Genomic DNA, 15,438 nt, shown 5'->3' on the forward strand with positions numbered 1-15,438 from the left:
CAAAGGCTTCCTAATTCTGCACAGGACCTCAAAAACTTACTTCCAAGAACGAGCCCAAAATTCCAGTGAGAACTCCTCACAGTTCTCTGCAGTTATAATATGTGCTAGTAAGCTTTTTGAAAGGTAGCACTAACTGTCAGAGGAGTAGAGAAAAAAAAAGATACTACAGAAAACTCCCCTTGAGGCAGTACTTTCCTTTGCTCCAAAGGAAGCCCAATTCAGAGGTTATTATTCAAAAAAATAATGAAAGTCAAGCCACATCTTCTCTCCACTTCCTCCCAGGGACAGACAGCTGTCTACATTATGAGTCTCAGCACATTACAAGCTGGCTGCTTGTTTTCTATCATCAACTAATATTTTCAACTGCAAAATTCTCAGCCCCCATTGAGGAAGGTTGAATTTGAAACAGCGAGCAGGAAATGTAAAGCAGCAATACAATGCATACAAAAGCTAACATGAAACAGGAATTAACGTATTTCCACCTTTCAGCTGCAATCAGCAGGACTAGGTGAATTAAAAATCACAAGGAACAGAAAAAGTCAACTTTTTCCTTAGTCATAGGAAACATTATTCTTCTAAAACTGACCCTTAGCAGACAGATTCCGACTCCCAAAACAGCACAAGAAAAGAAGCAAATCCCCCTAACATCTTTTTAACAGGACATAACGGGATAAAGGAAAGGGTTTGTACCAAACCAACGTTGGCAGCTGCAGTTTGAAACGCTAGTAAGTGACCACAGTGCTCCCTCTGGCGACAACAGACGATGAACCTGCCGCGAGAGCCAGCAAGTCGGCGTCGGACTCCAGTATCAGCTCCAGCGATACATCGTCCATCTTTGAGAAACTCCACAGCAATACAGCAGGTACTTCCACTGAAATAGGACTGGAAGACTCTCAAGCCATGATGAAGTGTCATGCTTAAGCCTCAGGAACCTTCTGCTACCAGAAGCAAGTTTTCACACCAGTGATGCTGCCAGGTACAAGCCACTGCAGCACGTAGAAAAAAGCATGAAATAAGGTCTCAGATCAGAAACGTGGGTTTGAATTTGATTTCAGCAACAGAGAAACCATTTAAAAGGGATGAATGTTCTGGTAGGAGGTGAAAAAATGTTTCCTATCCTGTAGGACATAGGATTTTTAGGAGCATGTACAAAGGACCTCACGAAACCAAATTATAACTAGTTCTGTACTGGAAAATGTTTGGATCAAGCATACAGCTCAGGCCTATACAGTAAGAGTGGGCTGAGGACAGTAATCCCATAACCAATGACACCCTTCCCTGTGAATTTAGCAAAGAAAGTTTATCAACTTGTTCTGTCAGTGTAGAAATTTTCATTCAGCTTGTACCTAAACAGTGTTTGGTCATCAAATGAGACTTTCTCAGTGCAGTGAAACTGGATGATACAAAGAAACAGTTAAGGAAGGCTAGTAAGAGATCCAGAACACTGGATCAGTTGTGTGTTCAGTTGTGCTCAGTTGTGACCACTGCCCTCATTGACTGAGAGGCAGATGTTTGCCAGAAGGCACAACTCACCCATGCAACTGTTACCTCAGTAATGAGCTGATGCCACAGGACATATTGGGAAAGTTCCTGTGATTCGGGAAGCGTAAGCATCAACTTGCCTGCGGCTTCAAGGTGCTGTCGAGGGAGGGAACAGTCAGTCCTTACAACAAGTGACCATCACAAAGGATCAAGGTCCTTGGAAACATTTCAATTTGTTTTTTGCTGCAACGGTGTCACCTACCCTCGTGTGAAAACAGACAAATCCCACAAGCAGGCTGCTCACTGAGGGCAAAGCATCACAAGAGAAATAGTTCTGTGGTTCTGTTCTGCAGCTTCGCAGTCGCAGACTCCACAGACATCAAAGGTCTCTCAGTGTGACAAGATTTGCTGTGACACACAGCACTTCTGCCCTCATCCCTCTCCATCCCTCAACATCTACAGAATCAGGCTGGAATAGTAATGTTTGGTCAGTTTTAACCTCTGGCAGTGTCTGATGAGAATCAACTCTCAGAAGTGTTTGATGAGCCTTAGCTGGGATGAACAATTCAGTTTAGATGCCAGAGATGCTGCAGGAGACTTTGTGAACACTGAGGAATACATCCCTATGCCAGCTATTCTCAGGTTTTTGTGATTTTTCTGTCAGATCCCAAGGGAGAAAAGGAGTTTTTGTAATATTACGCTTGAAACTTCAGTATTGCAGAAGGCAAATTTGGTTCAGGGACACATTACACAGACTGACAAATGTCCTCACTACTCTTGCCTACTCAAACACTGATGATGGCAAAGCCATTGCTGTGTCCTTGGTGGTGCTGCATGTCTTGGTGTGCATCACTGCAGCTTCTGGCATCCCCACACATTACTCACTTCTGCTGTGGCAAATGAGATCTGGATTTACACCAGTGACACACAGGTGCCTGCATGGTGCACTGTAAAACCACGGCAGGTTGTCAGCTTATAAGTTCTGTTAGGGATCTTCAACATCCCAGGAGATGTTTGATGGTTGTGGGTACTGACAGCAGAAGATTCAGTGATTGCTGGTAGCAGCAGTATTAGACTGCCCAGGCCCATAGCTACACAGTACACAGTGTACATACATAAAACATCCTCTGGCACAGAAATCATAACTAAGGACAGTTTTAAGTACATGACCTTGGGTTATATCATTTCACAACAATGAATTGTTTCCCTACGAACCATTTTTATCAGATTTTGTGGATAAAATCCCCTCTAGTTCAGGAGGAACCAGTTTGCTTTCTGCCACCAGGAGCAGTTAAAATGTGCCACTTATTTGTACTTTCTGCCTGAACAGAGTGTGTGCAGGCCCTATATGTAAACCCCCCTGCTCTGAAGAAGATACCACATACTTTCATCAGATTATCTTTGCTATGTCATCAATTTTAATTCCAACCTGTACTTCAATATGCACATAACTATTTTCAAATACAATGAAAACTTGAAGTCAACAGCATCAGAGCTTTCAGTAAATCCTTCACAACTTCAGAAAAATCTCTATAAACATTGTGTAAAGTAGATACAGAATGTACAGAGAACAGTTTTCTATACAAAAGTGCATTTTAGCAATACAATTAGCAGAGAATCTGGGAAGAAAACCCCTCAATTTAAGCAATATCATATACTCTAATCTATACCCTCATCTCTCCCCCCTTCAAAAAAAAAAGAAAAAAAAAAGATCAAAACCCCCCACTTTCCCTTTGCTTTGGTTATGAACTAGATTCAAGGCTTCAATATTACAATTATTTATTTTTTTTACACTGAAGGATTTATTTATCATTTGGAAACATTTTAAAGTTAGCCAGAAGAGAGAGAATGCAAGTATGAATCATCAGAATTAATAGTCAAAATAGACAAGCTTTGAATATTACTAGGATTTGCCCTTGATAGATTAATAAACTATCTCTGCAATCCTTAAATGGACAACTGCATGTCGAGTTGTGTTTTCTATGCCGAAGAACTGCAAGATCAGTAAGATTAAGAACATTAAACCAATTAATCTAACAACATTTGCCATGAAAATCTGGCTTATAAGAATGAACTTCAAGAGCTCCCAAAAAAGTCAGGTTTATTAATATTTATAGACCAATGCATCAACTGATTTCAAAGCTGAGTGTTAGAAGAGAAATGGCTTCAGGCCATTCAGCATAGATGAACAGTAAATATTGCCATTTTTATATGTCTCTCTATTGTATATGCACTCTGATGTAAATGCATGTAAATAAGTTCAAGCGGGTTGGTTGGTCTGTTTTTTCCCCAGAGAATGATCTTCACAGGTTTCAAACCACAATATGAGAACTAAAATTTAAGGCCAGGAAAGTCTTGTGAAGACTTTTCTTGGCCTTCTTAGTCAGCACCCCATAGTGAGCATATTATAGCCTTCTTTTTATAAGTTTCACAGATAAAGAAAAATAGATATCTTATCAGAGACAAAGGATGACATCAAATACACACACAGAAACCAGCCAGACGTGTCAGGCAGTTCTCTTCCTCATATTCAAAACCGTGCCAGAAAAGAGTGCTCTCTATTGTTTACAGCCCTATTGCAACCAGACTGTCAGTGCTCCTTCTAAGCCTTTTTTCAGAAAAAGTTCCCATGGATGCAAACCGTTACCTTTAGGGAGTGTAAGTGATTACATTCGTGTTGCAGTGGGTACAAAGCTCATAGATACACAGCTTTAGTGCCATGGAGCCATGAGCTTTTCCCTGTGTATCTCTATGTTGCTTTTATGCTCCATGAATAAAAAGCAGAGATTTGATTTTTAAAAAGCAAAATAGTACTAAGAATGCACTGTTATAGCAGTCTGTTACTCCTCTTCTTCATCTGAGCTCAGCAACCTACAGCTGTAGCCACAATGGCCAACATTTAAATTAGCAAGGCCAGGTTTAACTGAAATTCCAACAGTTTGACTAATGTCATGGGTATTTAATACAAATTCATAGAATCATTTAGATTGGAAAAGACCTTTTAAGATCACAGACTCCAACCCTAAATCTAACACTGCCAAGTCCACCACTAAACCACGTCCCCAAGTGCCACATTTACATGTCTGTTAAATACCTTCAGGGATGATGACTCCACCACTGCCCTGGGTAAGCATAAGGGAAAGACATGAATCTGACAAAAAACCCTCCCTCCACCACAAAATGAGTATTCCACTAGAACTATGGAGAGTGAGAAAACAAAAGGGGGGAAAAAACCCAAATGTGTAGAAATATGTGAGAACTCTTGAATTCCACAGTTACTTCAGGCCTGATTCTCTGAGATCAGCCAAAGACAACATTATTTCTCTGAGTACTTGGCAAAGAACATTCAGGTAAGCAAGATGTTATTCTGCTTTCTTACCAGAACATTCAGAGTTTTGTATTCTTAGATGATAAGCACCCTGGGTCAATGAGATTACAGAGCTATAAATTATTGCCATGGAATCCCTGGAAATCTACTCTCTTCTACCATTTCTAGCGTCACACACATGACTGAAGTACCTGCTGGAGACAACACACCATAATTAGCTGTTGTGGCACTCAGGGCCTTTTCATCCAAGGTATCAGATGAGCAACAGGACCCACCTAATCACTTGGATTAATTTATACTTACATGCTTACACTAAGATCAAGATGGAAATACTATCCTCCTTCATTTCATGATCTCTGGAAGCTAGTAGACAGGTGACCAAACCAAACTGTACCTCATCAAAATGAGAGGGTCTTCTCTCAACAAAACCTGAGGCATTTTAAACTCTGAAGAACTGCTGAAACAGAATAAAGTGACACGTTTTCATGCTCCACCACACAGAGATATTGCACCTTTCTTGCAATTCACTTCAGAGTTTCAATTCTCTACAGTATTAAGTATGCATTTTTCTTCAGAAAAAGAATCCAATCACATTTCAAAGTCACTGCAGAAAATAAAGACTGTACTGATCTGTGACAGTGTACACACAGTGAAATATTTCATGATGAACTCATCCATTACCATGCAAGAGTTTAGCAACTGCACCCTGAAATTAGCCAAATTGACAGCAATTAGATTTTATCTTCCATTCAAGATATTTATAAGAAGCTCCAGATTTAAGCTAATCTAAATTTTAAGTGACATGTGCACTGTTAAGAAGTTTTCAGTACTGTTTATGCAGGAGGGAGGCAACAACCAGCTATAGTGCAGTGCAAGCAAATATTGACAGGTAATAGACACTTGTGGTTAGAGACCAAATAACTGGTGGTCACTTGGCATAGTTAACACTGGAGCTTAAAATGACATTACATGGCTTCTAATCAGTCAAAGGCCTGGTCTGGGTACCTCTTGTACAGCAGCAGGAAGAGTAGTTCACACATACTAGTTTGACTATGGACTTCATGTATTTCTTATCCAAACCCTTTCAGAGGTCACTGTTTGGATATTTTACTGATCAGTTTATTTTGAGGCTACAAGGAAAGCCACTTCTGAAAGAAAAATGCTTCAGCTGTGAGGGCTAATGAGTCTGTGCAGGACTCAAACTGCAAAATTAATGTTAGTAGTCCTGAAGTTGGTCAAGCAATTCTGCAGGATTGGGCTATATCCTGCAATTGGCCACATTAAACTACCAAACTCCTTAAGAGCAAAATTAAAGTAATGAAGCATCGAGATAATGAAAAATAATCTCCTGAACTCAAAAATACTTTACAATCTTTTAAGTTTCACATGAAATTTAGAAGTATAATTTTTCCCTCAGCTGTGGGGGGAAGGAGTTCTGTAAAAAGTAGTTCCAAGATAAAGACAAAAAATCACCTTAAAGATTGTCAGAATTAGGAAACAGGTTAAAACTACTTTTATCTCCCAACCTGAAAGCCACAATTTTACCTCATTTTCTTACCAAGGGAAATTTCAAATGCTGATAGACAACAAAAGGACAATTCTAACACATGTCATGGTGTAACGACCCACACAGAAGACACTCTTAGCTAAACATACAATTAAAAAGCACAACTGCATAAATTAAGTTCTCCTGCCAACATGAATCAATTTAGATATGCTTCTAGGAAAGCAAACCACCCAAGTTGTGTGCCACTTATTTGCACTTCTGTTTCCAGTAGCATTTTCAACTGCTTAAGTAGTGTCCCAGACAACTGAATTGCAGATTAGTGTGCTTTCAATGCATAAAGATGTTTTCATTGGAATTTTTTCATAGAAGTACTAGGGATGTACTGGTCAACCATTAGTAATAATCATACTATAAGATATTGAGTAGCAAAATAACCTTCTGAAGACTAAGCTTGCAAATGTTTGGTGGGTTTTTTTAATTCTAGTTGCTCCCTAAGAACGACATTATTAGGCAGTATTTGTGTTAGATTCCCTGTGTTAGAAGTCCTGCTTCTTGATTTCTCCGTAGTTTGAGTTGAATCTGAACTTTTAGAAAAGGATTTATCACAGTACCTTGATTTTGTACAATTCAAGAGCAAGACTGAAGAAAATCCCATAGAAGGAAAGATTTTTCTTCATGCTAAAAAATCTTCATAATAATGGGAAAGGAAGACAGAATAAGCCAAGTGTAATACTAACCCTAAGGTGGAAAAAAATCCCAAAAAAGCTTAAGCATAGTAATGCATGCTGTGTCATCCAAAAGCACCTCAGACTTATGTCTTGCAAGTAAGTTAGCATGTTAGCCAAGTTCAAATCTCCTTAGAATAGTATCTATTCAGCAGCTTTTCAGAGGACTGTTAAATTTCTGAATCCTTTGTTGCAAAATTAGTCTCAAAAAGCTGAAGTTACTCAATATTTAGACCTCCTTAGCAAAATTATGCTTGAGAAAAGATCTGGTTTATATCATTAACACTAATCAAAATTTGGTCAAGAAATATATGTAAACAGTAAGGATAATACATTTAAGGCTTAGAAAGAACACTGATAAATTCACCCCTGTCACATTAAAACATCCACATCTCCTTCATGGTCCTCCTCAGTCACTTTTAAAGACAGCACTTCTTCGTTGAGAAATAATCCACTCAGTCTTTCCTTACGAGCTTGTCTCTGTTCTTTCAGCTGTCTTTTGCGTAAGGCCTTTTGCTGGAGCTTCCGTTGCTTGGAACGTTTCTGTCAAAACACAGAAGAGACAAACATCAGGTTTTGCTCTGCACATTGGAAAACACCTTTAAAGCTGGCAAAATTGAATTAACCTCTAAAGTAACATCTTCTCTGAAAAATAACTAATACGAATTCTCAGAGGTGATGTAAATGTTCATCCAAAATTGTATCTCCTATGAAAATATCAAGAACATTTACCATGTCTGAGTTATGAGACATAACATTACTATGTGATCTCGCACAGTCAAGTCTTTGAGTGGAAGAATCTTTATTGGTGTAGAAAAGTGACAGTCTTACATTAACCTGAGATGTTGAAGAGCAAGCAAGAACTGCTCCTCTCCACACTTGAAATTATAGAGACAGGACAAGCACCACAGCACTACTTTAAATGAAACATGCTTCACCAAGCAACCTCATGAGAAATGCTGGAAGAATAAGCTGAAGAAGGTTCCAAAAGCCTGATGAAACCTTCTAGTTCAGGGGAGGAGCAAAACACAATCAAGAGGGTCTTTACGATCCAGAAATTCTGTCTAGTTTAGGGTGATCAATCTTAAATAATTTTTTTATGTAAAACTGTGTTTTTAAGTTAGATGCATAAGCCCTTATTCAAGCCCACTCACCTTATTCTAAACAAAAGGAATTGGAAGATCTACCATACACAAACATCAGGCTTTTGCTTAGAAGAGAAGTAATGGGAAGAGCACAAGTTTAAATTCATATCAAACAGTTGGCACTGGTTTAGGTTACTCAGTTACTAACTGTTCCTTCAGGACCAACATCCCAAGTAAGATCACATAAGCAAACTTAATGAGTTATGAAGCTTAACACAGATGCACATAATCAGAAACTTTTACTTTTGAATCCCGGATTCTCTCTGCAGCACTTGTGGACAAATTACTATCGCTGTGCGCTCGACTCATGTTGGCACTCGAGTTTGAGGCAGAGTTAGCAACACTGGAACCACTGCTGCTTGCTGAGCTGACCATGCTGGCACTGCTGCTGCTGGCACTGGCACCACTCACACCACTGGTACTTGCACAACTGTAGCTGCTTCTCTTCCAGCTTTCCCTTGCAGATCGTTGTCGAGGTCCATGTTCCTTGATGTAGCTCCTCACCTTTAGAATAGAGGCTGCAAAGTTACTAAAGCTTCATAAACACTGCACTGAGGTACTCTTTTTCATGAAAAAAGCCCAATTTGCCTGTTAACGATCAAGTTATTGGATCAATTCAGTTAGTCTTAAAACATTTTGTTGTGGCTGCTGAAACCCCGAGTCATCTGACAGTCACCCAGAGAACTTTAAGTTAACATTAGCTTCACTATGGAAGGAAGAAAAATAAATAGCAAGGTTTGGAGTTTTTTCCCCTCTCCTGTAGCTTTGCTACTACGTAACAGTAATTTATTATTATAATACCAAATAGGAATATCAGTCAAGTTCAACTGAACTAAGTTGTTTACTTAATGTATTAAACACCTTTATTTTGCTAGGTATACTCAAACAAAACTGGGTGCAAAGAAAGCAGTACTTTGCTACTTTCAAATGATGCTTACAAAATGCCTGAAATATTAAATAGGCCAAGCCCATAAAAACAGTGAATGTTTTCCATTTTCAGTCTTTACCTCCACCGTGATCAGAGGAACACTGAGGACTTCAGCTTGTTTGGACATCTCATCTCTTTCCAACAACACATCACAATAGCATGAAGACTAAGAAGACAGCATAAAGTATCTACCCTACCAGCCAGATACCCTTCTTTGCTATAATTTGTATTTTGTAACATGTTTAAAGTATGTTTTTCTGTATCCCTTTCTACATGAAATTTGTGGCCTTCCCCAACAAATTCCCATTTTTGGGGGTTTTTAAATGCTAGTTTACATTCAGTGAGCAAATGAAGATCCCCAGCTATCTGATGGTCACGAAATGCAGTATACTGCCATAATGAACACCAGGCCCACAGCACAACTCATTACACACTCGTCACCTTAGGTTTAACACATACTGAGAGTATATAACCAGCTTTTCATATAAAGGTTTTAGATATACAACATGCTTTTGAACTCTATTTTCCCTCATTGACAATATTGCACTCTAGTGTTCATCTCTCTATATCTAATGGTTATGTATAAAAATTGATCACAAGTCCATAAGGTTTTGCTTAGACATATTAGATGCTGAAACCCCAAAGTCAAATGTACAAACCTTAACTCACCTGTTTCAGTTTCTCGTCTGTGAGACAGTTCAATTCAATAATGAATTCACTATCTGTAGGTGAGATCTGAGCGGTAGGATCAATAATTTTAATAATATCAAGTTGCTCTCGAAGGCCCATCTCCGTACTGACCTTGCGACTCAAATACTCAATATATTCAACCTAGGACCCAAAGAAAGGCAGGTCATTTAAAAGTGTTACTGATTCTAAATGAGACAGAAAAAAGGAAGGACCAATAAAATAAAATATGTTCAAATATCATGATTCTAGTCTTGAGCATCCTTAAAAACTCAGAGTGAAAACTTGAGCAATCATTAAACTGCCTCCTACAGATCCAAAGGGCAGGAAGATTCAGATCTGAGACTCCAGCAGTACTGCACAGGTCTGCATTTACTCCTGCAGCAATCAGGATGTCTTTTAAGATGTGGCACTAATTGAAGGCTCTTCCATATACTGCAGTTCTCATACAGGAAAAAGTCAGTTTCACCTGTTCATCATTTGTCATTGCACTCCATGGAAGTTCATCAAGATTCCTATGCTTGTTTTTCTTTTTCGGAAGTAGACAAGGAGAGCTCGGAATACTAGGTATAACATCAGAGAGCACATCACTCCCACTTGTAATGTCGCTGCCAGGCAACTTGGAGCATGCAAGAGAAAGAACAAAGCCTCAGAATACAGTAGGCAGATCACAAATCATTCTAACACTAGTAACAATTCAAAACATACCATCAAATTAGCAAAGCATTGATTATCCATGTACTTACAACTTCTTTGTAATTACTCATAACCTGCAATACTCCCTTGAATCTTCCAATAAACAAGTGCAGCAAACTCAATTCACACTACTCTCTACATTATCAATCCTCTTATTAAAAATCTGCATTTAAGAATACAGCAGAAAGATGTGGCATTTCAACTATTTCCCTTCTCCCACAGTGGAAATTGTCCATTACAATCCAAACCTAAATCTAAACCTTCCATTTTAAAGAACAAGTCTGGTTTAAGGAAGATAATTTCAAAGTAGGTCTGTAATTCATACCACACCCCATAATTACACAAGACAATTAAAATCATTGTCATTTGCCTGGAAGCAACTGCAAAACTTCAGCTAGCTTCATTTATACAACTGACATGTGATTTCTGAATGCACTTCCAGTTAAAGTGGGACAGCTGGAATATTTGTGCTCAGATTCTGCCAGACAACACTGCAAAGAGCTACAAAAAAGTCTTTCCAAAATTCTACAAGTCCAACCAAGTATGTCTCTTAAGAAAAGCTTGTTTTAAAACACAAAGAGTAATAAAAAAGCTAGTTACCAATCAAACATGTTGTCAGCTAACTAAGGCACAGGAAATCGCTTCTTTTCAAAACAATTGCCAAGTTTATCAGGCAATTAAAATTTCACAACTCAGTGAAGCTCTGAATCTTTGGGATATAACCGGAGTTGCTCTTACAGGCTGCATTACACACATGCACTTGTAACTCCTGTGGTACACCATACACAGAGACTAGCACTTAGACTGAACCTGCCAGGAATTCAGGGCTGATCTCAGTATGTGTCCTCAAGTTCATTTGCATCTTCTGGACAGGATCTGAGCTTTCCTGAAATCAGTGTTCAGTTCTTATACTGCCCTTAGAAGACTCTCCACATGCTCTGACTAAGCATTATGACAAAATTTAAAAGTATTCCTCAATAAATTCTGAAGCCTATTTCAAAGTTATGTGTATGTTCACAGTTGATTTGAGTCTTTAATATAAAAAGTCAATTTAGGTCTATAATATATTAAGTAACTGTATATCATATTTGAAAAACTGCTGAAGAGAGAAGACTGTCACAAACTAGAAATACCCAACACAGACTGCAACCAACACAGACTAGGGAAAAAGGACATGATTCACCTTCACACCTTTCCTGTTCTGGTGAGACAAAGTGAGCTCTGTACTCTTACTGGCACAGGAAAAGAAAGGATTGAAATAAGCTATGGAAAGAGTTTCTACACTTCACCTAGTAAGTTTCAATAGAATCAGACATCTATAACCAGATTTCATTAGCAGGGCAGATCCTCAGTACAAAGGACCTAAGCTCATGATTATGAGAAACATGTTGGTCCCTAAAACCGAACAACCGTAATATGGTAGCATCCCCCTTTGGAGAGCTGACTTTCAGTCTCTCCTCCAGAATAAGAAGGCTGCAGTAAAATGGAAAAAACTGAACAAAACATTCCTTTATCACGCAGGATTAAGATACCTGCTCTCATGTCCAGATAGTTACAAAGAAACAAATGCTGTGAAGGTCATTTGGTCTGTTCAGCCTGGAGGAGAGGACACTGAGGGGGGAATCTCATAGCTGTCTGCAAATTCCTCATGGAAGGAAGTGGATGGACAACACTGGTCTGCTCTCTCTGGTGACCAGTGACAGAACCCAAGGGAATGGCATGAAGCTGTGTCAGAGGAGGTTTAGGTTGGATATTCAGTAAAGGTTCCTCATCTGGAGGGTGTTTGGGCACTGGAACAGCTCCCCAGGGCAGTGCTCACAGCCCTAAGCCTAACAGAGCTCAAGCAGCATTTGGACAACACTCTCAGGCACATGGTGTGATTCTCAGGGATGTCCTGTGCAAGGCCAAGAGTTGGACTCGATCCTTGTAGGTCCCTTCCAACTCAGGATATTCTATTCTAGTCTATTCTATTCTACTTTATTCTATTTTCTTCTACGACTTTTCAACTACAGCTAAACCCAGCACCAAAGAGTCTAAACAAAATGTTACATTTACAGTGGAACTAGTTTACCTGCCATTCAAACTCACTGTCTGACCAATCCCAGTATGTGCTGATAGAAGAAGAGACATCACTGCAGACACTGCCCTCGGGGAACAAATCAAAAGAGGTGAACTCCTGGTCATCCAACAGAGAGTAACAGTCATCTTGGTCACCGACTGACACCGATGAGAACAGCTCCTCACTGCACTCCGAGCTGGCTACGCTGGTTCCGCAGGACGTTAAGTTCCACCTGCACAGCAAGACAAAACAATTAGAAAGCAGCAAACATTGGCATCATGTGTCTCGAAAAATTATTTTTTAAGCCTTGGAAAACTATCTCCACTTTGCTTGTCAGTAACATTATACACTGATTTTATCGAAATAAGTTATAATTACCTAAACTAAAGCATTCTATTTTAGAATATTTTTTAAAGTCTATAAACACCACCAAAGGGAACTCAATGTGAAAAATGACAAGGTAAAAACCCATATATATATAAAAGAGTATAATTAAACCTTTATTTGAATATATTACCAGTTTCCAACCCAGAGCCATGACTCCTGTAGTATGTAAATTGCCTCTTTTTTTGCTGTTGATTGAGGTTTTTAAGCACACTGATCTAAACATAAAATTTCCCCTATGTTGAGATATTTAAACATCCATGTAAATTGAAATAAGCAGAACTAAGAAATTAATCAATTTGAATTTGGGACAACTAGAAGTCAAAAAGAAGGATGATAAATCCCTTACAAAACCAAGACTAAATAAGGAAACACATTATGGATCCCTTATTCACAGCTCTGAATGTCAAACACATTCGATAGGTTATTGGGACAAGACAGTGCAAGATGGGAAAATGACCTGTGTGAAAATGCTGACATGCCAAAACTAAACACTTTTTCCCCCTCATAATTTCATTTTAAAAGCTAGTTAATGCTGTTGCCAAAGGAAAGCTATTATGGCTCACTTTTCACAGAACAGGTTTTTTACTCTAATGAGAGTAAGCCAGAATTTAACAAGCTCATGAAATCAGGCTCCATATCTGGATTTACTTTACATATTGGTGAAAAGTAGGTCGAGACAAATATGAGTCAGCACAGCACTGCAATATGGCCAAAGAAAAGGGCTTCTAAAATGCACTACACAAACCCACACAATCAACTCCTGTTCCATCAGCCTATCCACTTCAGCCCAGCTAACTGGAAAAACACTCTTCTACCCACCTGCAGAATGAGCAATCCCATCAGCCAGAAAGGCCAGTCCTCACCGTCATTATTTAAGCTGCATACCAGGTTAGCTAAATATGTTTGTGATGGATTTGCTCCCACATCTACTTGGCCAGAAGTGAATTTATCCAATGCTAAAGGCACTTCGAAAACTTTTCTATTAGCAGTCAGGAGTTGCTGTCCTCCCTCCCTTTCTGCATCCCTTACAGATATGTGATGTTTTGGTACAGAGCAGAAGAAGAGGGTGGTGACACCCTCAATGTGGTTACAGTTTCAGAGCTCATTAAGTATTGATGAAAGGAAAGATAGAGTGGACAAAGTTTCCACACACATCAAAACAAAGGGTGAGTGAGGTACAGGGGCTCTACCACCAACCAACTATGCGGACACTCCAAGCACAGGCAGTCAGACCTCACCTTCTCACACCCAGGGGGTCTTGCTGTACTTGCTGGGGTGAACTGGATTAACAACAAGTGGGAACTACACTAAAATCACTTGTAACTTTAAAAAATACAAAGCCTTGTGTGAACACCACAGATTGAGCTGTGCATCTGCAGTGGCTTAATCAGTGCAAGACAGGGCATGTCCTTGCCCAGAGAAGTGAAATAGCCCCTCAAGGTGTCTGTGCTACAGACCTGGGTTTGTAAAATGAGCAAACTCGAGTAACACACACTCGGGAAGTGAAAGTAAACACAAAGAGAAATGTACAAAATTCATTAAATGCAAATTTGGTGACTATCACATATTTGTCTTATAGATAAGCTAAAAATAAATTTTACTGCTCATGTCACAAGTGTGTCTTATGATTTCAGAACTGTATCATGAAAATTTATCATCTTTGATCAAGGTTGTTCATGCTGAATCATTTAAGAATCTATAATTAAGAGTCTGCCCTTGTGAATGACACTTCAAAAGTGCAATTTCCATGAGTTCATACAAACTCAGATGACCTTATTATTCACTCTTCATAATGGTGTAGCAGAAACACTAACAATCAGTAAAAATATCTTGCAACTCTGGAACAATAACTATAACTACCCTACACATATGTTCAGGACTGAAATCTCACAGACTGTTCTCAAAACAAAGCCATTGCTATATTCAAGTTTAATACTCTGCACTAGCACAACCAGGTTCTTAGGAAAGCAGGTTTTGATTTTATAAGCACAACAGGAATTTTTTGTAGAGCTGTATTTGCAAGTTTAGAACATACCTTTTCTACAAGCTACAGACAGAATAATTCGCCCTTAATTAGTAGCATGGGATGGAAATGTTTCTGCAGGAGTCAGCGCAGACACCAAGCTGCCTGACTCACTATGAACATCTACAGGTTTTCCTGGTGGCCATGCCAGGCCTGTTTGTACCTCCTATACACACTGCACTGTGTGCCCACCCTACAGCGCCCAGGAGAGGAGAGGAACGGACCTTGGCGCAAACTGGGCTAGTGGAAAGTGTCCCTGCCGTGGCAGGGGGTTGGAACTAGACAGTCTTCAAGGTCCCTTCCAACCCATTCTGTGCTCCTATTAATAAACACACGTGAAAAAACCGACCCAGCTCACGCTGTAAGGAGCCGAACCCACACTGAGCCCAGGCACAGCCAAAGCGCAGGGTAACCCGGGGGGGGCGGCAGGGGGGGAACCCGCAGGGAGGTCACACGGGCCGTACCGGGCCG

The 15,438-nt window shown here is 39.5% G+C and overlaps 1 protein-coding gene across 1 annotated transcript; it reads right to left on the reverse strand.

Moving 5' to 3' along the window:
• Positions 1-7,213: 7,213 nt before the first annotated feature.
• FAM199X (family with sequence similarity 199, X-linked) lies at positions 7,214-12,789 on the reverse strand (the record flags this gene model as incomplete). Its single annotated transcript, XM_009075440.1, has 5 exons — positions 7,214-7,585; positions 8,431-8,691; positions 9,785-9,946; positions 10,272-10,421; positions 12,570-12,789. Coding segments are annotated over 5 exons (964 nt in total), but the record flags the coding sequence as incomplete, so codon positions are not given.
• Between the last annotated feature and the right edge of the window lie 2,649 nt (positions 12,790-15,438).

Source organism: Acanthisitta chloris, unplaced genomic scaffold, assembly GCF_000695815.1.
Source record: "Acanthisitta chloris isolate BGI_N310 unplaced genomic scaffold, ASM69581v1 scaffold28495, whole genome shotgun sequence".
NCBI lineage: Eukaryota > Metazoa > Chordata > Aves > Passeriformes > Acanthisittidae > Acanthisitta > Acanthisitta chloris.